We start from the raw sequence: 23,503 nt of genomic DNA on the forward strand, positions 1-23,503 counted from the left end.
GTCAAAATTGAATCGCACCCAGACAGGAGCGAATAGTCGATATAAGGTTGAAGAGGGAAGGAAATTAAGAGCACGGCGAACTGCAAACGTAAGCAAAAAGCCGGGAACGACACCAACCCAGCGACCCACCAGCCCAGCAACAGCGAGTCGGGCTTCGACAGGCCATAAAAGTAGAAATAATAACTCCCGGGGTCAGGGGACACAAGAAGAAGCAGGCAGACAAAAACCAGAACTGACTCCAAGGTTCAACCGCCCTCACCTACAAGGAGTGACGGAAATTAATGAGGCCTTGAGTTAACGGCGTCAGCTGGACAGCAACAACAACGGCGAGCAGAGATAGGGTGGGGCAAAGACTGCGGGGCTATGAAATGCAACTTCATGTCAGTAAAGCCCTGACAAACAAGTTAAGTTAAAGACATCACAATACATCAATGTTAACGCTATTCACCGTAAACTATATTCCGCTTATATAACCATGCAGACACCAAGGAATACGAATTCCTAGGATCAAGAAACTTACCCCTTAACCTAAGATATCGGAAATAAATTAATAATAATAAGCATATGCATGAAAAGACAAAAGTAAAACTTATGGAAAAGCCAGGATAACGGGATGAATCACCACCAGGTCGAATATAAAATACATAATAAAAGAGCGATGTTAAACCCAGGGTCGGAGAGAAAGGGAGATCCCGGCCGTCTTTGTATCCCTGCAGCGCGGGATAGGAGTGTGTATACGCTCGGGGAAACACCTCCACTTGAGTCAAGCACCACGATGGGAAACGACAGACCTTAGGTTACATACAGAATCATAACTGTGAAATGGTAAGGGACAAATGTTAAAACTTTTTAACCATTTCTTTGTGCGTCGGTGAGGGTCGGAGGGAGTGTTGCCCCTCCCTCCAGGTCGTGCAACACGGACAAAGACGCCTATGAGACGATTTGTAACGTCTGTGTTTTGGTTCATGAAGAAGGCCAGACAAGAGATAATATCGCACCCAGACAGAGAGACGACTTCGAGGCAATTTGTAACATCTGATTGTTTGCTCGTGGATTTTATGGAGGGAGTATGACAACGGAATATATCGTGGGTGATGCACACAAGGACATACGGACGTACGGACACACACATGGACACACCTACCTACGGACAGATCCTGACACAGCAAAAATCGAAAGAAACCCCGCCTTGTGGGCAGGATCCAAAGGGATTTTTCGGCATAAAAGAAAGGACCCTGAGCATTGGAAACCAGCTCGACCGGGAGGGTCGACTCAGGAGCGAGCTGCGACCAGCGGGTCGGCTCGACTCTTCAGCTCGTCTGGGACTCAGCCGAGTTCGATCGGCTCACCGGAGCCGGTTCTCGGGGCTCGACTCAAGCGGCTCCCCATCTCCTCTGCAGGCGGGCAAGACCCGCTTGACAGCTCAACTCGGCCTGCGTGGGTCAACCTCTGCCGAGTCGGAGGTCTCTGCTGCCGCCGGAGTGGTGACGGTCGCGGTTTGGCGACGAGGCTCCGTGCTCACCCTGGTCGACGACCCAACACTGCACGCTGCGAGCGAGCTGTGGGCGCCACCTACCGACCGGGTTCCGAACTGCGACAGCGTATCAACGGGTATCCGAACCAGTTCACCACGGTGACAGGGGAGCGACTGATACGTATGACGCGCACCGCCCCCTCACCACACGACCACCAGGCGTCTGTTTGACATAAAGAACAGACTCCGAACACTGACTATTCAAGACAACTCTTACCACTCAAACACACTCGAACCCATAAGCCATCCGTGGCTGTGAAGGCATCACAACGAGACCGAGTGATGGCCATCCGTCGTTTATAAGAGTATTCGTAATTTTTATCTTTAATATTTAGTGGGCTGTACTCTTAATCGCATAAATTCCCAACAGATCCATCAATACGAATTGATTCTTGGCACCTCCTTCCGCCGAGCCACGCTCACGTGGGGAGTGGTGGCCCACCAGATCCTTATCAGGTGATCTGGTCCCCAATTAGTAAACTTGGTATAAGATAACGATCTTCGGAAAAGGAGCACCGTCGCAGGCCCTTACTCCGAGCCATTCTGTTGTCAGATAACCTGCCGATGTATCTGTTGAGATTGGTGCCTTTAAGAATAATAACTGTTTTTGATTGTGTTTTTTTATCGCCGTATAATCTTTCAAGTATCTTTCAGTCATAATCGCCGCACGTACTCGCATCCTCTACAGAATATTCAACTGTCCCGTGACCCAAGGTGCTAACAACGTGATAAGGGTTGCGTATGATCAATAAGGAGTGCGGTACTGCGTGAACAATATTGAGTATAATCATTCATTAACGTTAAGGTTTTTCTTAGCATAGTATTTGCATATTTTAACGACTCTCTCTCTCACTAACAACCATCGCGTTATGCGGGATCCATGTGCCGTTGTCAAAGTGAAATCAGACAATCGTTGATGATACTGTATTGATGCCGTGTTGACGTTCCGGGATTGAGAGTTCGCATACTATATCATAGTTGAGGTTGAATTAGTAATAAATTGATTAATACAGAAGTGGTTGTGTGATTCTTTCCTGAAATCTATGCATAAGATCTGCTTCTGCGTTGAGATCTGAACTTGGTGACCTTAATAAAAACACTAATACATACTCGGTAAATGTTAAAGCGATAACGGGGTGAACCGGGGACCTAAAATATAACCACGAATACCCACTCTGGGAATGTTAAAGCGAGAATGAGACGAACCTAGACAACGATGCCGAGTTAATCTAAGTTAATCTTGCATACTTACACCACACCTGCATAACTGCATACGATTAATTGCCTTATTCCGATCGATAACCCACCCTCGTCACCGAGGCGGGGTCTGGTTATCATAACGACTTGCATTATCATAATTACACCCACTCGCATAATTACTACGATTACCTCTCGAATTGGCATAATTAAATGTGCATAATTACATAAATTAACATATTTCCGGATAATTACACATTTGGGCAAATTTCATTTGATTATTATTATTTTCACTGAATATTCATAACCCACATATACAACATAACAAATTTTGATAACCAACATATACAACAAGGTGGAGAAAAAATAGGGGTTAGCCTCTAAAGGTAAACTGTTTATAAAGGTTTAAAATGGGCGTAGCCCGTGTGTCAGAACGGAGTGGGCGGGGCACAAGAACCCTGGGGGAATACGGGCGGAGGAGCTTATGTTAATGTGAGAGATTAGAAAACGGTGGGCCTCGGCATATTGAGCGGCGGTTATGTTAATGTGAGGGATTAAAAGACTGGTGCGCAACGGACAGTACTAAAATGGAAACATTACAGCCAGTTATGACTTAAAACTGGTTGATAACGTCCTTCCAGAGATTGCCGAGTTTGTACCTATCCTCTCGGTTGAAATTGTCTGTCTGAATATATGGATGGCTTCATGAATTCATCGGTGTTGATAGCCAGTGGGCTTGCAAAGTACCTTCGTCTTAGAGAAATCAATTTCGTGTGAGCCAACGGCATTAAAACAATGATCAGCCAAGGCCGAAGTATTGGTCCTACCGTGTTTCAGATCTGCCTTATGCTCACGAACACGGTCCAAGACATGTCACTTAGTTTCTCCAATGTAACTATTGCCGCAGACACAGCTTAGTTTGTAGACGCCGTTGTATTGCATGTCAGGGATCACATCCTTCACAGATGGGATCAGATCACGAATTTTACGAACTGTTAAATCAAACCTGGATCTTGTTTAGTCATAATTTTGGAAATATTTTTGGTGACCCCTATGTATGGCAAGGTGATGGTTTTGATTGGGTCCTCAGATGGTTCTTTCCCAACGGTTGGGGTGATAGCTTTACAGATTGTGTAGTCTAAATATCAATTCCTCTTGAAAGCTTGTTGTACGTGTTTCAGTTCACTGGCTAGGTGATGATGGTAGGATATACATCAAGCTCTATGGTGTCGAGTTTTGATGAGGGAATTCTTCTGGGATGGATGGTGGTGGGAATCAGGTTTTAGGTAGGCATCAGTATGGGTTGCTTTCCTGTAGACAGTGGCCCATTAAGCCATCTGGTCTCTTTTCGATTAAAACATCCAAGAATGGTAGTTTGCCATCCTTTTCCACCTCCATGGTGAATTTGATGGCTGGGTGTATGGAGTTGATGTGGTTGAGGAATTGGTTCAGAGCTGGTCGGCCATGTGGCCAGATGACGAACGTGTCATCTATGTACCTCTTCCACAGGGACGGACGTAGAGTGGATGCCTGGATGGCATCTGTCTCAAATCTTTCCATTAAACATTGGCGCCAACCGGAGATAAGGGAGAACCCATTGGGGTGCCTTCAACTTGTTTGTAGAATGTTCCATTCCAGGTGAAGTATGTGTTGGTGAGGCAGTGTCTCACCAGGGCCAGTACATCAGCATTCAGTTCTTGTTGGACCAAATCTTCAATGATTGCAATAGTGTCAGGCACAGTAACTTTGGTAAACAAAGAGATTACATCGAAACTAACGAGCAAATCACCTGGAGATAGTGAGATGTCCTTAATTAACGATACCAATTGAGCCGAGTTAAGTACAGCTGAGGCGGTCTTGCCAGTGAATGGTTGTAAGGTCTCAGACAGAAATTGGGCGAGTTTGTATGCGAGTGAGTCAATGGTGGACACGATAAAACGAAGGGGTGTACCTTCTTTATAGATTTATGGTAAGCCATACAATCTGGGTGGTCTAGCAGCAGAGGGTTTTAAGGAAAACCGCTTGGTTTGTTCGATTAAAGAAGTCGAATCAGTGATATTGTTGTTTTTTGTAACGAGGCTGTTGGTCGGATCTTTTAATTTTTGTATAGCTGCCATCATTAAGTAGGTCCTGAATTTTGTTATTGTATGTGGTTTTGTCCATGACCGTGGCATTGCCCTTGTCGGCTCGAAGATGATGTCATCCCTCTTTTTTAATTGAGATACAGTACCTACCTACGTGACTTTACCGAAAGACCCAAAGAATACGAATTCCTGCAGTCACGAAAGCTTGAAGTAAAGTTTTTTTCTCATGTGGATAATGTAACATATATGTACTCGACACACTCACACACAACGCAAATGTTCACACAATGCCCCATTCATCTAGCTGTCCACTTGTTTAGGACGTCAGTCATATGGATGCCTAGAAAACGAATCATTAATGTTCAAGTGTCAATGTCAAGGGTGAGCGTTGGGCTTCAGGTGAAATTGAAAAATAAAGTGTGCAAACACAAGAAATGGAGAGCAACTCAGCATCCTTTAAGTACAATAACAAGAGAGGAATTCATAAAATTAGCTAAACAAAGAGATAGGGAGAGAATTTTCGGAACCAGGAACCCTATTTTCCCATTAGGTCTATTATTTGTTGAATGCGGTTTTGCCCAAACACAGCATTTCCCAGGAACATAGCCCGAGCATTAGGCGAGGTTTTCCCATACAACTTTTTATTCTGGAGTGATAATCTGAATGACATTTGAAAACTCAAACAGTTGTATTATATATACTGAAAACGGACGATGGCTCACCTCACATTCAGGGCAGAACCAGTCTCCCTCAGGCTCCGCGGCGAGTTTGAGACACTTGGCGTGATAGACACGTGGACAGAGTTCACAGCAAAGCACCTGGCCTTCGCGGTGGCAAACCCAACAGTAGAAATCGTTGCGTCCGTCCTGCGGCGCCGTCGGCGCCGTGTCAGAGGAGGGCTGGTAGAATGGTCCGCGTGCCACTGGCATCTAAACAAATAATTACAGGCAGCAGACACGAAAATATATGATCGAGAGGAACAAGGAACCTGTGGTATTGATGACAAGTTATTTCTAAAAACAACAAAGTCCACACACACACACAAAAACACAGAAAATGATATCACGCACACACACAGGGGTCCTCTCCCACCTGCTCCTTGCCCAGCGGGGTGTTGGGCCTCTTTTTCTTCTTGCCGGGGGAGGGTGAGGATGCGGGAGAGGAATCGCGGGTTGCGTGGTGTCCGTTGGACGGAGGCTGAGGGCTCGGAAGCCGGCGCTTCTGCGGTACCCGTTCGGCTGTGCCTGGCTCTCCGGAGTGCAGCAGTACCATGTCCCCCTCCGAGTTGTGTGGGCTTGAGGCTGCACACCACCCCACCTCTGATTAGCACAGTTGGCTACGTACGATGCGAAATAAGTTCAACATAGATACATCACATTAGAACAAAAATCCCCCATCACTGTGACTAAAGGAAAACTCAAAGTGGTGCCCTGCTCAATCGACCGTGTAGTGACACTCATCTCCTGACCTCGAACAAAGACACTGGAGAACTTAAAATCGAGTGAGAACTGGGAAGAAAAGACTGGTGACAATGTGGCCAAGTGGAAGCAGAGGAATGACGCCAATTGAAAACGTGGAGAGCCTGGGCAAACACTTGAACACTGCCTGATGCATTGCATCTCGTTAACATCCTGCAGACCAAAGTAACTATTCAAGCTAAGTAGAACACCAGGTCTCCAAGGCCAGTGATGAAAATTCCATATTCATGCGGCAAAGGTGAGTCCATCTATAACAAAGCCATTTTGCACTCCGTGATACTCATGTGAACAAGCCCTAGAAAAAGGGCGACATCGAAGGTGTCTGGGATTTTAACACGACCAAATTATCCACCTCAATTCGTAGTAACAAGAGGTCCAACAATAGGTTGGTCACAGCCGTGCCAAGCAAAGTTCACTTACTCTATCTCGAGTAATCTACACTCGGCCTGCCTCTTCACTGCATGTTCCTCATCTCTTGGGACTACTTGACCACTTTTCATCCCGTGTCAACAAGTTTCCATCCACACTTTCGATTTTCCACACAAACAGTTTAAAAACAGCAACACTAATTGCTGGGGGAGGAACGATTCAGCATGCCAAATTTCGTGAATTGCGCGTAGGTTACAATTAGATCCAAGAATCGATAGTTTTTTTCACATCGGGATAAATGTTAGCGCATCTGGTAGCTGCTGGGGTGATGTGCACCCATCACAACCTATAGTGATCTGAAACAGCTTCATTCGCATACAAATGTATGTGTATTTTTTATAGGCTTAAGCATTTACATTAATAGATCAATCAATACATCATTCCACTCATATAAATTGCCATTTACTCTTGTAGAACAGATAACACAAGTTAAGTTTCTATTTGTCATACAAAGATTTAGGGACAGAGCCCAAATACAATGCACTATAAGAGTAATGAGAGCTCGGGGTGAGAATCTACATCATGGGACCTCCTTTGCCAGTACCAAAATATGAGAATAAGTTTTTCCCCTTTTTCCCCTTGCTGTACGCCTTTTGGCATCCTCTGGTCTAACACCATTTGAGACGAGACTAAAAAAAAAGCTGTCTCTGGTGTGGACCAATCAGTTTCAAAGACAATGCATATATTATCAGAGTATGTTTTTGTTTGCATTGACCACAAGTATTGTGGTTAATGCAGACATGATTCCTTGTAAAAGATTTCAGTTTGGTGTTTTAACAACTTAACACCTGTTTTGTTACCAGATAAAAGGGGAAAAACCTATTCTCATATTTTGGTACTGGAAAAGGAGGTCCCATGATGTAGATGCTCACCCCGAGCTCTCATTACTCTGATAGTGCATTGTCTTTGTGCTGTACGCCTTTTAGCACGGTTGACTACATACGGTGCGGAATAAATTCCACATACATACATACAAACCAGGGAGCACTTTTGTCAACGCAATAGAAACGTTTTCAATGCATACATTCCAGACTAGCACAAAATACAAATAAATCATACTTATGCAGCCATACAATAAAATACTCCAATATAAACCTCACAGCTTGCACCAACTGGCCAAATGTAATCTGTGAGGAAGTAAAATGGCCGCTTATTAATTTTCAGGAGCTCAGCAAGATTTTCTTGGCAGGATGAAACAGTTTCACCCTCCTTGCCCTATTTTTTTTCAACAATGCCTTTGGCTCATGAAGGAAACCAGCCACACGCAACTGTACAGCAGGGTCCAAACATTCCAGACAGATACGTCACCCCCACGACCATGGCGTTAACACCATGGTCATCTACCCTTTGGCAGGGGACAGCAATGAGCATTCATCAGAATGCCCCTACTTTCATGCACTCAACAAATACCGCATACTTTAGTGTGGTGTACACAGCCATGGATTGGTAACAACACTTGCAGTTCTGTACTATTATCTTGGTGTGTGGTACTGCTGCATGACTTCTATTCACATGGTACTGGTTTTAAATTCTGGTTGGGAGCTAACTAAGCCCTCTGGCAAATACATGTATACATATGATTTTTGGTGACTAGCCCCAGTGAGAAGAATGTGGAATTTACACCGCTGTCTAATTTATAAAAGTGCCAAGTGACAGCCGAGTGCTCATTTTAGTCCAGCAGCGGATTGAAAAAGGATGAAAAAGCAGTTCCATATTACCGATGTTGTTCATGTGTTTTTAATCTTTCCTCGTGCACAACTGACACGTTTTCCTTGGTCTATAATCAATTACTTTAATTTGAGGAAAGCCTGAGTCTCAAGACACTTTGAGCAGCGTTGAATTGGAATACTTTTCAAACTAAAAATAAGATGACTTACTATGATTAATGATAGGATTCACTCCCACAATTTCCTTTTCGGAGCCATTGAAAAATAACCCACAAGGGCACTGAAAAAGTAAAAAAAAAATCTCGCTGCACGAGAACTGGGACCCACGATGGGCCACTTGGGAGACAAGATGGTGACTCAATGGCGTGTGTCTTCTTCCTCTGCAGCATCATCACAAGCAGTGCAGTTAAAACTGCAGCACTTCTTTACGATGCATACTGTACAGGAATATTGCGGTCAACCACCAACGGTCAAGCCACAGAGGCACAATTGGTGATCTGTACCTCAATAAATTTGGCGTGAATGGTCCAATCCGCGATGGGCAAGATTTGTGTACAAGACAGTACTTGTACCATACAAAACATAAAACGGCACAGTATTGATACAAAGAAGCATTAATAAAGAATGTATTGGCCGGTGATAGCAACCCAATATGGTGACAGCAACATGATATGAAATATGAGGCAGCTCTGCAGATGTCTTTTTGGCTCTGCCAATGATTTCTGCTAAATCTCCAAGTCGAGGCAACGCAACAACACCGTGGGTTACTTTACCATTAAACGAAAAATGTTCCACCCTTAAAATGTCCTTGTACAATACCAATTCGGTTCTGAAAGATTAGAGGGGCTTCAGTTGCAGATAATTTTCAGTACAGTGGTTGTTTTCAGTGCAAAGATAATGAAGAATTTATTCAATGATGCCTATATTTTGTGCTTTTGAATCTATTTCAGATTAAGCTCAAGATACAGTCAATGAATAATATTGAAAATATATTATCCACGATTTAGACAAACTATATAGAATTGTTACATTCATGCTTATGGAGCAAACAATACAAAGGCTAGCGAGCTGAACTTAAATTTGCTCCCCTGAGATATGACATCATTACATTGTCCTTCCAGTAAACGGAAGTTATTAGTAAGCATTACAGTACTCCCATCAGACAAGGAAATTAGCTTTTATTAGAAGGCGGATATCCAGCAAAGTTAATCGATGCATTAGCATAAGGCGCCATCATAACACTGGCAAAAGCACAAGAGCAGAAATCACGCAGCTAATGACTGGTAATAATTGCTAAGGCCAAGGTATAGAAATGACAGTGATCGTGTCTAATTAATTGAAATATTTAAACAATGTACTCGACCCAATCATTTCAATAGGATTCAAGAAATGAGCAGAACGTTAGGGGATGAGACGACCAAAAACGAGCACTCAAACAATATTCAAGTACTCTATTGTACTGAATCAATTAGCAGTATGTCTGCTTGTTTTCCCTCCTGGTGCAAGCAACACATGGATGAAGGGCACTGGCGAGACAATTTTATAATGGAACGATTGTGTAAATCCGGGTCTCAGCTATGTTTTTCCCTTTTACCCCCCCCTCCCCCACGGTGACTTCCTGTCAACCTACAAAACAAAGCTGTTTTTTTATCTTGCTATTATTATTCTACAAGGACACTCTGTCACCAGAATGCCATCTCAGGCTGAGAGAGGCAACTCATGCAAAAAGTTCACGACCACTGAGCAATATCACACATCTTAAATGTGACGCTGTGATGCCTTTCTCAGCCTCCTTTCTCACAGCACATGCTTAAGGAATTGCTTTTAGATCGACTTAAAACTTTCGTGACTGCAGAAATTCATATTCTTGGTTCTTTCGGTAAAGTCACGTAGATAGAACACAAAAATCAAAAGCAAAAAACCCACGATGTTTCCATCACAACACAAACGGTCTTCTTCCCTTTTCTCTCCACCTGAAGAAGACCGCTTGTGTTGCGATCGAAACGTCGTGGGTTTTTTGCTTTAAATTTTAGTTTTCTATCTACGTGAATTTACCGAAAGAAACAAGAAGATAAATTGCTTTAATGTATTTAATTACAACTTTTTTTTTAATGTAAAACTCTGTTGAATAAACTGCAAAAAGCTGTCTCCCTATAGTTCCTGATTTAGGAAAATACAAATTCCAAAAGCAACCATTTCCCCCACACAGAATACAGTAAACACATTTGCTCTACTTTCATGTTGCATTTATTAGTCAAATTACTGGACTATTTTGGAAATTGCACATTAAAGACAGATGTGTGAATGTGTTAGCTTGTGGAAGTTTGGATGTATATTTTGGCCATGGAATGGAGATGCATCTATGTTGCAATCTTTACCATTTATGTTCACCAGGTGTGGGGAGACCTCTGATTTTGGTACTGGATCAGGTGACGACAAAGGCCTCGATGCAAGATGTGAAAAGCTACTTTTATAGTTTTCTTTACCATTCTGTTGGAATGTACATTCCGAAATTTTAATATTTTTCAACTCACCCAGCAAAATTAAGGCAAACAATTATGGGATTGTGTTGGCAGCAGTGCAGAAGACAAAGTGAATCAGTTTGAATCCAATGCTTCAATGCCTATTATAGTACTATGTATATTAAAAGGGAGTGTTATTGAAAAATCTGCCCAAAGAATTATCATCAGGTTAGTCAACCACTCACAAGCTTCCAATTATAATAAAATAATTTACAGCCCTTTGTCAATCCACTGCTGGATGAAGGCCTCCCTCCGTATCGGTCATATGGGGCTTGTTTGATCATATTTCATGGTGGTCAGTGTGGGTTGGTGATATCGATCGCCATTGGCGTTAGCCATGACTGGATATCAAACTCAGGCGGCTGGGTTAATCACAAAGTGCGCTAACCACAGCACAACCGCTCCCCTACAATCATAACAATATACCGTTCTGTAATGTGATGCATTTATTTACTAAACAGGTTATCGCCTATTCTTGCACAAACTAAAGCTAATAACACATCTCTATAGAGTGCCTATTACTATAATACTGCATACCAGAAATAGGGCCAGATTCTCACGTTGATAAAATGGCCAAAACTTATCGCCTTCATCAATTTGCTCTTGTGTTTGGTCAAGGAGAAATTGGCACGCTTCCACACATTAAAGCGGTCAAAGAACATCCGGAAATACATCAATCGGGCCAAGGTTCTTCGTTCAAAGTTACAAACAGGGAATGTTAAAAAGCACTACTGTAGTATACGTTAAAGCCGTCGTGAATGCATGAAGACAATTATTCTGGATAAAAAGATATAACCAATTGTATTGTTGTACAATGAAAGACAAGGCACGTCTAAAATGGGCTTAACTTGTTAACGTTACGCCAGTTACTATATTTTTAACCATGACTATATGTAAAAAACACCACTGTGGTAGAGACACCCCCCCCCTCGCCCCATAGGTTAGTGCCATACCCATTTTTGTGCACATTCACTGCCTTCATCTGCACATACTCTCGTAATATTATTAAACTGTCAATGTTGAAATGGCTGTATTTCCATCAACAACCATTGCACCTGTCTGAAGAATATAGCGCACTTCCGTAATACAGCACACGCGATACTGATTTGCTTAACCGATGCGATAAGTAATCCTTAAAAGGCGACGCAAGACGATAAAAACAACCCTACAAACAAAGCAGACGGTCAATGTGCGTGCGAAAGGCGTTCATTTTCGTGGCGACAGCCTGTTATAGTGGGCACTTGCTTGGCACACAGCGCTTCTCCCCTCGCCTGTGGGACTAGGCTGCATTTACGTCGGCCATTTTAGCTGCTCCCTTCACAGTGTGTCATTTGTGATAACGCGTATTTGCCTGTCTGTTGTTGATCTCGCCAGCCTCCACAAAAACACAGGATTAGGCTTGTTACAATCTGAATGACGGAGATGACAGCCGGCTCTGTTGTGCGCAAATGTGAACCCCTATGTGCAAACTACCTGTACAAAAAAAAAGCTGCAATAGCGCACTGTTAAAGTAAAACCACTGCTACTATTTTAAACGTGGTGCCATAATATGGTATACAGTGCAGCATTTTTAATCTGTCCACTGGTGCTTACCACATTCATTATGGTTTCGCTATGGCTTTCGGCTTACCTCTCAGCCTTGTATTCATCTCCATTTTCCCAGCCAGCTCACCATCCGTTCTGTTAAGGGGTTCCTTTGTTAAGCTATCGTGGAAAAAACACACACACACACAACGGGTTGGGGGAGGGGGGGGGAAGGCAGAAAAAGGGTTAGCATCTGCAAACAGCATCACTCTCCCATCGTTGTGTCCGTGGGAACAGTCGTTTTGTGAACGCAACTTTGCATTAATGCAGATATTAGCTTTGGGGTGTTTAGCATGCATACCAGCTGTCGTAAGGGCCTGTATAGGGTGTTGTACAGTGCAGCGGCTATCGTTAACGCCCTGCTTCTCTGCCAGGGTAAGCCATGCTGGCGCCAATTTGAACCAATTCTTTATAAAGCCTCCCAGACATGCTTAGCTTCTTCTGTCAAAACAGGCTGGCCAGTTTAAATGCTCCGTCTTATCAACCACGACACCTGCAGTCTTCCAAAAGAAAAACGAGTCAAAATAAGACACTTAAACTAAAATGCCCTGCACTGGCAAGTACAAAAAAAACGACATGCTCTAAGTTTGCCGACTTTACAAAACCTTGCTTACATGACAATGGCTCTAAGAATTGTACGCAAAAAAAATCAACCCAAACTTATAATGCTCAAAGACGACCACGTGATATATTGTGCAAGACCGCACATGTTTACATTTCGGTGCCGTATTTGTAGTCATGTAACATTGCCAAGTGTAATTTAGAACTGCATTACATATGCAGAAAATTCTTTACAATTAGTTTTGAAACATAATAATACGGTACATCAAATCAAATAAATTATGCTGGGCTGTCTTGTATCTAACCTATAAAAGGCTGCTATTATTATAAAATACTGTTGTCATGTAGAAATTTAAACCATTGAGTAATGTTGCTCCTGTGTGAGGTTTCTGTAGACTATTGTTCACAGCAGTCAGCATGTTTGCAGGCACGTATATTACCTTCGATTATAAGGGTGGGAACATTGGTGCAGTGGTTAGTGCAAACACTGCCAAAAACCCAGCGACCCGAGTTGTATTCCTGTTCATGGCTTAAATCAGTGGCAAGTAATATCTTAACCGGTCCTACGTTATCCCTTCAACAGTCAATACTAACCATCGTGGTGACTTACAAGGTGTGGGAAAGGCCTTTATGCAGCAGCGGAGTGAAAAAAATGCTATAATTTAATTATTTATTCCACAGAACCTCATCAATTATTGTCCTGCTATATTCCTTGTACCAGTGAGTGCACATAAAATGACATGAAACATAAATATCTGTAAATCTCAAATCTTGACACGCATCATTTGTTCACGCACTTATAAGCTAAATATTTGATCATAGCATTGCACGTGCTTCAAGATGGCACCTCTCAGCAATGTGCATCAATGTTTGTTGGAAAATTGAATATCGGCATAAGCAAGAAGCCTTTACCGCGTATTATAGTACACCATCGTCAACCTCACTTGTGTTTCATAGGTTCACCTACTACAGTTCAGTATTGTGTGCGGACTGCCCTCTAGACAACTACTGCATCTGGCCTAAAAACACTTCAGGTAGTTTTCTTTGCGAGCTCACCGAAACCAAAATGAGCTCAATCATATGGCAAACATTTCTTGGAACTGAGGTACCACTTCTCAAGAGTAGGTTTAACAGTTAAAATTAATCGTGCTCAAAGTACTTCTGCAAGATCAAACAACTTGCACAGTATCGCAGACAATATTATCTTGCCTTCGGTGAGTCGGGTCGGAAATTTTAAGTCACATTTTTTACCTGTGCATAATTAACACGTAGGCTTTCGCGACCAATATCATCCATAATACAGCCAGATCTAGCTTCATTAGGCGACAGCCTGTGTGCGGACGGCCCTCTAGACAACTTCTGCAGCCTGATGAAGGCGACAGCCTGATGAAGCTAGTTGTAATTACTCAGATTGTAAATGTTGTGGCTTTGCTCTCCAACACAGTGGTGTGCTGTACTAGTAACGAATTGGCATGTTCTGTTTAGGTGACAAACCTTACTAATTGGCTGTGTCGGGAGGTGGCGAGTTTAACGACACTTATAGATATCTACGCGATCTAATCCAAAAAACCTGGATTATGGCTATGCATTATTGTCAGTTCAGTTCTTGGTTGTATAAAACACTCGTACAATACTTCTTGGTTTTCTTCTACAGGTTGTAATTTAACTCAACATAAATGGGAACCACAACTGAAAGTGATTTTTTTAAGATACTGCAGTACAATGCCAGGGTGCCCATGTCTAAGAAGTGCATACAATCCACATACAGCATGGTTATTGTACAAAAACGTGTCATCGAATGTCCCTGTTCAAACTAAAAACAAGTCAATAGCAGAACCTGGAACCAAAAAGACTAAGACAGCAGAATATGCCGTTCCCCCTGCATATAAGCTAAAATTCCACATTCATCTTGTGAAACTGAAGGTCAATCTACTGTACTGTACTCAAGACAACATCCGTTCTGCGTTCATGCCAAGACACTCACGAAGGGGGGGGCGGCAATACGTGTTCGGAAAAGTACTCTACTCGTTCAACCAATCCCCTAAAGGAAACATTGCACAGTTGTACACTGGCCAAGACTTCAAATCACAATCTCTTCGTATTGGTGGTGGCCCACTTGTCTGACGACTGGAGTTAAACCCTGGTATCTGTATATCCAGCCCGGATGTATGGCCGGTCTGCACAATTTCTGTGGAATGAAAGTAACGCAAAGTACTGTCCAGTAGGATATATAACCCCGGATTACTTCCCTTTTAAGATCACAGCTTTAAACCTTTCAACGTGTAAAAAAACGCCGATTCAGAATGCCGTGCAGAAAGGTTTGTAAATTATCTGCCCATAAATGAAAAGAGACAATCTAGATATAACAGTAAACAATTCCATGCTGATATCTACTTTTAAGAAGCCACTGGAGCTATGCACTTTTAAATCTAAATTGGGAGTTCTTTCAAATGTAACTCATGACTGCTTTTCGTGTTTAAGTTTGTTGTCTGTCCGTCCCGCACACCTCCCATGATCACGGTTGTCTACGTACGGCTACGAAAGACGTTCAACATACACAAGTGGATCTGTGCCAAATTAATTAATGAAAATGTGGCCCTCAATTCAAATACAAAGGCGACTCAACGATGTCGGTAATTACCTAAAAGTACCCATTCCCCGTCACTTGCAATAATAAAGTACAGTACTGATCGTGAAACTAAAAATACTTGCATACACAATGGAGAATGCGAGCATGAACATTTCAGCGAAACATCCGTCACATTTAAGTGACCCTCCAAAGTCTAAACCTTAAATGGCATTTCATCACAAATCAGTGACGTGTTTCAGGACCACAACTTGGGGCGAGGATGTGTTTAAAAGTCTTTGCTGCATGCGCTACCCAATACAGTAATTGTAACTCTGCATTGTAATAGGTAAGAATCAGGCCTCAAACGCACCACCTATTTCCATACACAGTAGTACGCACAGTACAGAAATTAAGTACTGCACAGAAAAAACCTGCGTACAATCTGTTCATCGCACGGTATTTACCAATTTCACGATCGACATAAAATGGTACCTGGGTTAGAGCTTCGACTCTATGGGCCACATTCATTCACATCTTGACAAAACGACCAAAATGCACTGCCCTGGCAATTTGCATTCCGATTTTTGGTAATGGAAACGTCATCACACGTTTTCCCCAACATCATAAACAAAGTCACCAAAAAAAAAAAGGGACGTTCACCACATGAAACGGGCAATATTTAAGCTCAATAAATAGCACTGTAATCTCTGCCGTAGGCAATACAATGCGTTAAAAGGAGATGGTGGTAAGACAAGTGGCATTTATTCCATGTCCTGGCTATTTGATGCACCCACTTAGGGGCTACCTGTCATGGTACGGGCATGGCACAAGTCGTGTAGCTCACTTCTGTTGTCCCTTACAGACCCAGTGGGTAAGGCTGTCCTGCAAGCATGAGATTTACTAGCTATACTAACCAGGCTCAACGTTACTGTGAGATTCCAAGGTTGGGCACAGTCAGGGTGATTTTTTTGCGGGGCCATATCATCCCCGTGTTTAAAATGCACGAGAATTGAACGGAAGTCAAGCAACTGTCTGTGGAAAGTTCAGTGGTTGTTTCGTTTGAATGCACTGGCCTCAAATATGGAAATGTAACATTTCCACTCCTGGCCAAGTTCACCAACAAACTCCACAACAAAGCTCGTGTGAGCAGGACAAGGGACTAATTGACTCATCTGAGCACATGCTGCACGAAACTTCAAAAGAACAATGTTTCATCATGGTAATGTTCTACTCAACGGCGTTTTACCACTTACCACGGTAAAATTAACTTGTTTGTACACAAACAAAGACTGTACTGTCAATCATTTAAGCGCCTATCGAAATTGCCAATTAGCTGGACGTATGCGTGTGCTGCACACTGCACAAAGTCATCAGTTCAACCCACATAGTAGTTCTATACAGTACATCAGGACCGTAGAGTAAGTATGAATCATGTCTAATAACATCAGGTGCAAGTGTTGACACTATTGTACCTCTGTTAGAAATGCTTTTGTCCCTTTAGTGGAGGTAGTATCAGTGGATTGTGTATTGGGCCGTGTCAGTTGCCCTATAAATGTATAGCATTGTATTCAAGGTATAAAGGAGCCGTGGCAGAGTGGCTCGCAGCGTGGCTCACGGAGTGCACCGCAAAACCAGCAACCTGTGATCGATTCCCTGCCACGACTAACATCAGTGGCACGTGACATCTGAAGCCCCCGTTCACCAAACCGCACTGATCAGCGTGGTGAAGAAGAATGTTCAAACAACCTCCATGACCCCTGTATGTGGGGGAGGCCTTCATCCAGGAGTGGATTGACAAAGAGCTGTGAAAAAACAAAGGTGTGCTACAAATCAGTGGTATTCAATACTGCACACGTGCACACGTGATTGCTATTCTACTCGGTAAGGTCAACTGACAAAGGCCATTACCCGAAACATTACAATAACACGTGTCCCAAAAATCTACTTCAGTACATGTACTGAACCGTTATAGATATATGCCTCGCAGTGCCTGAACCAAGGCCTAAAAGACGTATACTGAACATACAGTACTTGGACCCCACCACTGGAACCCCTGTAAACATCGGCGCATCATAAACGTTGCTGTTTACATTGCCGTCACCTTTACACGCTGTGGCGCTCTGCATGTTTACACGAGTCGACACAAATCATACACAGAGTACAATACCGCAATGTTACTCTATGCCTTGTGGATCCAACGACGTTTCTCTCTGATAACTATCCGCAGTACAAACCCAGTACAAACCCAGTACAGACAGAGTACGTCACCGCGCTTTAAAAATACAGGACAGAATTAAACCGTAACACATTACCGCTGGGTTGTCTCCTGAAATTTAACAAAATATGGACAAAGATCGCGGACGAAAGTATTATACTTCAGTCACCTGGAGTGGGAAATATTTAATACAACAGGAGTTAGAACATACGACTGTAGTTTCCTCCGGCAAGCCATCTCAAATATGTCGTCCAGACTAATTATACACAGTTGTCAACCACAATCAATGCAGAGAACACATTCGAACGAGGTTGCACAACATGAATTCTCAGAAGGCAAGCGAAACATTCACTTCCCTGAAGCAGCACAAGATAGTTGATTTCCTTTCCAATCGCGCCACTCAGCCATCAATGCAGCACTGTGTGTGGAATAGTTAAAGCCCCTAGGCCTCCTGCTATCACCAGCTGAATAACGAGCAACCATGGGACTCACTTGCCCGTGCTGTGTACAACAATCCCCACTCTGGTGAACACACATGGACCAATAACCCATCCTATACCAAAAATAAACAAATCATACGTCAATTACAAACTGTATGTTTAACTTATTTTGCACCGTACGTAGTCAACCGTGGTAACATAAAAAGCCGTTCTAAATAAATGGTGGGTCCAGTCCCATAGTACAGAATGCATACCAAGCATCATATGCTTAGGAAATCCACGAGTGTTATTTTGGTCTAAAATACAGAATACATAGTACCAAAATATTGGCACATAAATGAATAAAACGTACATCAACAAACTCTCCAGCAGCATTAACTCTCAGAATGCAACGGGGCAATTTCCTGTACTTAAGGAGCACAGGAAATGGTTGCCCTTCCAAACAAGGCCACTTTACTCACCAATGCACCACCTGCATTGCAGCCACGGCGTGTGTGTGCGTGGAGTAAGCCCTTGGGCCTCCTGTTATCACCTGCTGTATAACAGAATAAGCCTGAGGGTTCACTGCACTGTGCTGCATCACTGATTCACCACCACCACCACCCTGGTGAGCACATGTGGCCAACGCCCATCCCTCTGCCAGAAGAAACAAAAGCCACAGCAGCACCTGACCTAACGTTGAGACAGTGTGGATTCCTACACATGGGAGTTAAATAAGTGGTGAAATGTGGTCCAGCTACATGACTGTTTAACTAACACACTGCGGGGCAATAATACAGGTAAGTATTCCACAAGACGGCTTTTGCTACTAGAGCCACATTGCAAATTATGTCATTTCGGCCAAGCACTGTACAGTAATTACCGTTCAACTGAATCAGGGCAGGCGAGTAGTGACGGTTCACAGCAGAAATATGCACACCGAGTGCACATGCCTGCACACCCAAAGGTGCCACATTTGACAATCCAACAAGGCATTTAAGTTCCACATTAAAATGCGGCCCTCAAATTGCACACTAATACGGTGTATGTAACACTACAAACTAGTTTAATGCTGCTAGTATACTCTCTGATGTGTGTTCCATGTTCAGCATTAGACTGGACCATAACATGCCAATGCAGTACTGTAATGGACTGCATTGCAGGCAGGTATTAAATGGACTACAGAAGGCTGACTGATGGCATGCGCTGCTTTGTGTTGTGCTACTGCTGATGCGTGTTGTGCTGCTGTGTTGTGAGGATGTGTGTTGTGCTGCTACTGCGTGTTGTGTTACTGCTGATGTGTGTTGTGCTGCTGTTGATGTGTATTGCGCTGCTGCTTTTTGTGCTGCTGCGTGTTGTGGTTCTGATATATGTTCTGCTGCTGCTGTGTGTTGTGCTGCTGTTGCTGTGTGTTGTGCTGCTGCGTGTTGTGGTGCTGCTGAGTGTTGTGCTGCTGTGTTGAGGCTGCGTGTTGTGGCGCTGTTGCTGTGTGTTGTGCTGCTGTTGCTGTGTGTTGTGCTGCTGCTGCGTGTTGTGCTGCTGCTGCGTGTTGTGCTGCTGCTGCGTGTTGTGCTGCTGCCGAGTGTTGTGCTGTATTGTGCTGCGTGTTGTGCTGCTCCTGTATATTGGGCTGCTACTGAGTTGTGCTGCTGCTGTGAGTTGTGTTGCTGGTGTGAGTTGTGCTGCTGGTGTGTGTTGTGCTGCCCGTGTGTATTGGGCTGCTGATGTGTTGTGCTGCTGGTGTGTGTTGTACTGCTGCTGCTGTGTGTGCTGCTGATGTGTGTTTTGCTGCTGCGTATTGTGCTGCTGATGTGTGCTGCTATTGCTAATGTGTGTTGTGCTGCTGAGTGTTGTGCTGCTGTTGAGTGTTGTGCTGCTGCTGAGTGTTATGCTGCTGAGTGTCATTCTGCTGTTGTGTGCTGCTGCTGTGTGTTGTGCTGCTGCTGTGTGTTGTGCTGCTGCTGAGTGTTATGCTGGTGTGTGTTGTGCTGCTGAGTGTTATGCTGCTGAGTGTTATGCTGTTGTGTTGTGCTGCTGCTGAGTGTTATGCTGCCGTGTGTGCTGCTGCCGTGTGTGCTGCTGCTGTGTGTTGTGCTGCTGCTGTGTGTTGTGCTGCTTCGAAGTGTTGTACTGCTACTGATGTGTCGTGTTGCTGCTGTGTTGTGTGCTGCTGATGTGTTTTGTGCTGTGCTGCTGACATGTGTTGCGCTGCTGCTTATGTGTGTTGTGCTGTGTGGTGCTGCTACTGACGCGTTTTGTGCTGCTGTGTTGTGCTTCTGTGTTTTTGTGTTTGCTGTGTGTTGTGCTCCTACTGTGTGTTGTGCGCTGCTACTGCGTGTTGTGCTGCTGCTGACGCGTGTTGTGCTGCTGCTGACGCGTGTTGTGCTGCTGCTGACGCGTGTTGTGCTGCTGCTGACGCGTGTTGTGCTGCTGCTTACGTGTTGTGCTGCTGCTGACGCATGTTGTGCTGCTGTGTTGTGCTTGTTTTTGTGTTTGCTGTGTGTTGTGCTGCTGCTACTGTGTTGTGCTTTTGTGTTGTGCTCCTGCTGTGTTGTGCTGCTGCTGAGTGTTGTGTTGCTGCTCTGTGTTGTGCTGCTGCTGAGTGTTGTGCTGCTGCTGAGTGTTGTGCTGCCCATGTGTGCTGTACTGATGCTGTGTGTTGTGCAGCTGTGTTACTGCTGATATAGTTTGTGTTGCTGCTGTGCTGATGTGTGCTGTGATGTTGCTAAGTGTTGTACTGCTGCTGCTGTGTGTGCTGCTGTGTGTTGTGCTGCTGCTGATGTGTGTTGTGCTGCTGCTGAGTGTTATGCTGGTGTGTGTTGTGCTGCTGAGTGTTATGCTGTTGTGTGCTGCTGCTGAGTGTTATGCTGCCGTGTGTGCTGCTGCCGTGTGTGCTGCTGCTGTGTGTGCTGCTGCTGTGTGTTGTGCTGCTGCTGTGTGTTGTGCTGCTGCTGTGTGTTGTGCTGCTGCTGTGTGTTGTGCTGCTTCGAAGTGTTGTACTGCTACTGATGTGTCGTGTTGCTGCTGTGTTGTGTGCTGCTGATGTGTTTTGTGCTGTGTTGCTGACATGTGTTGCGCTGCTGCTTATGTGTGTAGTGCTGTGTGGTGCTGCTACTGACGCGTTTTGTGCTGCTGTGTTGTGCTTCTGTGTTTTTGTGTTTGCTGTGTGTTGTGCTCCTACTGTGTTGTGCGCTGCTACTGTGTGTTGTGCTGCTGCTGACGCGTGTTGTGCTGCTGCTGACGCGTGTTGTGCTGCTGTGTGGTGCTGCTGCTGACGCATGTTGTGCTGCTGTGTTGTGCTTTTGTGTTGTGCTCCTGCTGTGTTGTGCTCCTGCTGAGTGTTGTGCTCCTGCTGAGTGTTGTGCTCCTGCTGAGTGTTGTGCTGCTGGTGTGTGTTGTGCTGCTGCTGAGTGTTGTGTTGCTGCTCTGTGTTGTGCTGCTGCTGAGTGTTGTGCTGCTGCTGAGTGTTGTGCTTCCCATGTGTGCTGTACTGATGCTGTGTGTTGTGCAGCTGTGTTACTGCTGATATAGTTTGTGTTGCTGCTGTGCTGATGTGTACTGTGATGTTGCTAAGTGTTGTACTGCTGCTGCGTGTGCTGCTGTGTTGTGTGCTGCTGTTGCATGTTGCTGCTGATGTTTTTGTGCTGTGCTGCTGGTGTGTGTTTTGCTGCTGATGTGTTATATTGCTGCTGTGTGCTGCTGCTGTGTTGTGCTGCTGCTTATGTATGTTGAGCTGATCCTGTGTGCTGTGCTACTCATGTGTGTTGTGCTGCTGCTAATGGGTTGGTGCTGCTGTGTGTTGATGTGTTTTGTGTTGCTGTGTTGTGCTGCTGATGTGTGCTGTGTTGATGCTAAGTGTTGAACTGGTGCTGCTGTGTTCTACTGCGTGTTGTGCTGTGTGTGCTGCTATTGCTGATGTGTGTTGTGCTGCTATTGCTGATGTGTGTTGTGCTGCTCCTGCATGTTTTGTTGCTGCTATGTTTGCTGTATTGCTGCTGTAATAATGCTGTATGTTCTGCTGCTGCTGAGTTGTGCTGTATTGTGCTGATGTGCTGCTGCTGAGTAGTATACTGCCAATGTGTGTTGTGCTGCTTCGAAGTGTTGTACTGCTGCTGATGTGTCGTGTTGCTGCTGTGTTGTGTGCTGCTGATGTGTTTTGCGCTGTGCTGCTGACATGTGTTGTGCTGTGCTGCTGCTTACATGTGTTGTGCTGCTGACATGTGTAGTGTTGTGCTGCTGCTGTGTGTTGTGCTGCTGTGTGGTGCTGCTGCTGACGCGTGTTGTGCTGCTGCTGTGTTGTGCTTGTGTTTGCTGTGTGTTGTGCTGCTGTTACTGTGTTGTGCTTTTGTGTTGTGCTGCTACTGTGTTGTGTTGCTGCTACTGTGTGTTGTGCTGCTACTGTGTTGTGCTTGTGTTGTGCTTTTGTGTTGTGATCCTGCTGTGTGTTGTGCTGCTACTGTGTGTTGTGCTGCTGCTGTGTGTTGTGCTACTGCTGTGTGTTGTGCTGCTGCGTGTTGTGCTGCTACTGTGTGTTGTGCTGCTGCTGTGTGTTGTGCTGCTGTGTGTTGTGTTGCTGCTACTGTGTTGTGCTCCTGCTGTGTGTAGTGCTGCTGCTGTGTGTTATGCTGCTACTGTGTTGTGCTGCTGCTGTTAATGTGTATGCTGCTGTGGTGCTGCTGTTCATGTGTGCTGCTGATGTGTGTTGTGCTCCTGTTGGCATGTGTTGTGCTGCTACTGCGTTGTGCTGCTGATGTGTGCTGCTTCTGTGTGCTGCTTCTGTGTGCTGCTTCTGTGTGCTGCTTCTGTGTGCTGCTTCTGTGTGCTGCTTCTGTGTGCTGCTGATGTGTGCTGCTGATGTGTGCTGCTGATGTGTGCTGCTGATGTGTGCTGCTGATGTGTGCTGCTGATGTGTGCTGCTGATGTGTGCTGCTGATGTGTGCTGCTGATGTGTGCTGCTGATGTGTGCTGCTGATGTGTGTTGTGCTCCTGTTGATGTGTATTGTGCTGCTGATGTGCATTGTGCTCCTGTTGATGCGTGTTGTGCTGATGCGTTATATTGCTGCTAATGTGTGTTGGTGCTGATGTGTGATGTGTTTTGTGCTGCTGTGTGCTGCGTTGCTGCTAAGTGTTGTACTGCTGCTGCTGTGTTCTGCTGCGTGTTGTGCTATGTGTGCTGCTATTGCTGATGTGTATTGTGCTGCTTCTGCGTGTTGTACTGCTGCTATGTTTGCTGTTTTGCTGCTG

At 44.5% G+C, this 23,503-nt stretch overlaps 1 protein-coding gene across 16 annotated transcripts in view; it reads right to left on the minus strand.

Moving 5' to 3' along the window:
- Positions 1–23,503, minus strand: part of LOC144718994 (MYND-type zinc finger-containing chromatin reader ZMYND8-like) — a 64,046-nt gene that overhangs the window by 31,152 nt on the left and 9,391 nt on the right. For 7 of the 16 annotated variants that reach the window (XM_078594689.1, XM_078594687.1, XM_078594685.1 and 4 more), the window contains exons 2-5: positions 18,742–18,916; positions 12,542–12,615; positions 5,908–6,116; positions 5,538–5,744 (exon numbers count right to left, since the gene is read on the minus strand). In XM_078594689.1, coding sequence (XP_078450815.1) covers positions 5,538–5,744; positions 5,908–6,116; positions 12,542–12,615; positions 18,742–18,916 — 665 coding nt within the window. The other 9 variants (XM_078594695.1, XM_078594694.1, XM_078594693.1 and 6 more) reach the window with 4 other exon arrangements.

This window comes from Lampetra planeri, chromosome 5 (assembly GCF_965212315.1).
Source record: "Lampetra planeri chromosome 5, kcLamPlan1.2.h2, whole genome shotgun sequence".
Classification (NCBI taxonomy): domain Eukaryota; kingdom Metazoa; phylum Chordata; class Hyperoartia; order Petromyzontiformes; family Petromyzontidae; genus Lampetra; species Lampetra planeri.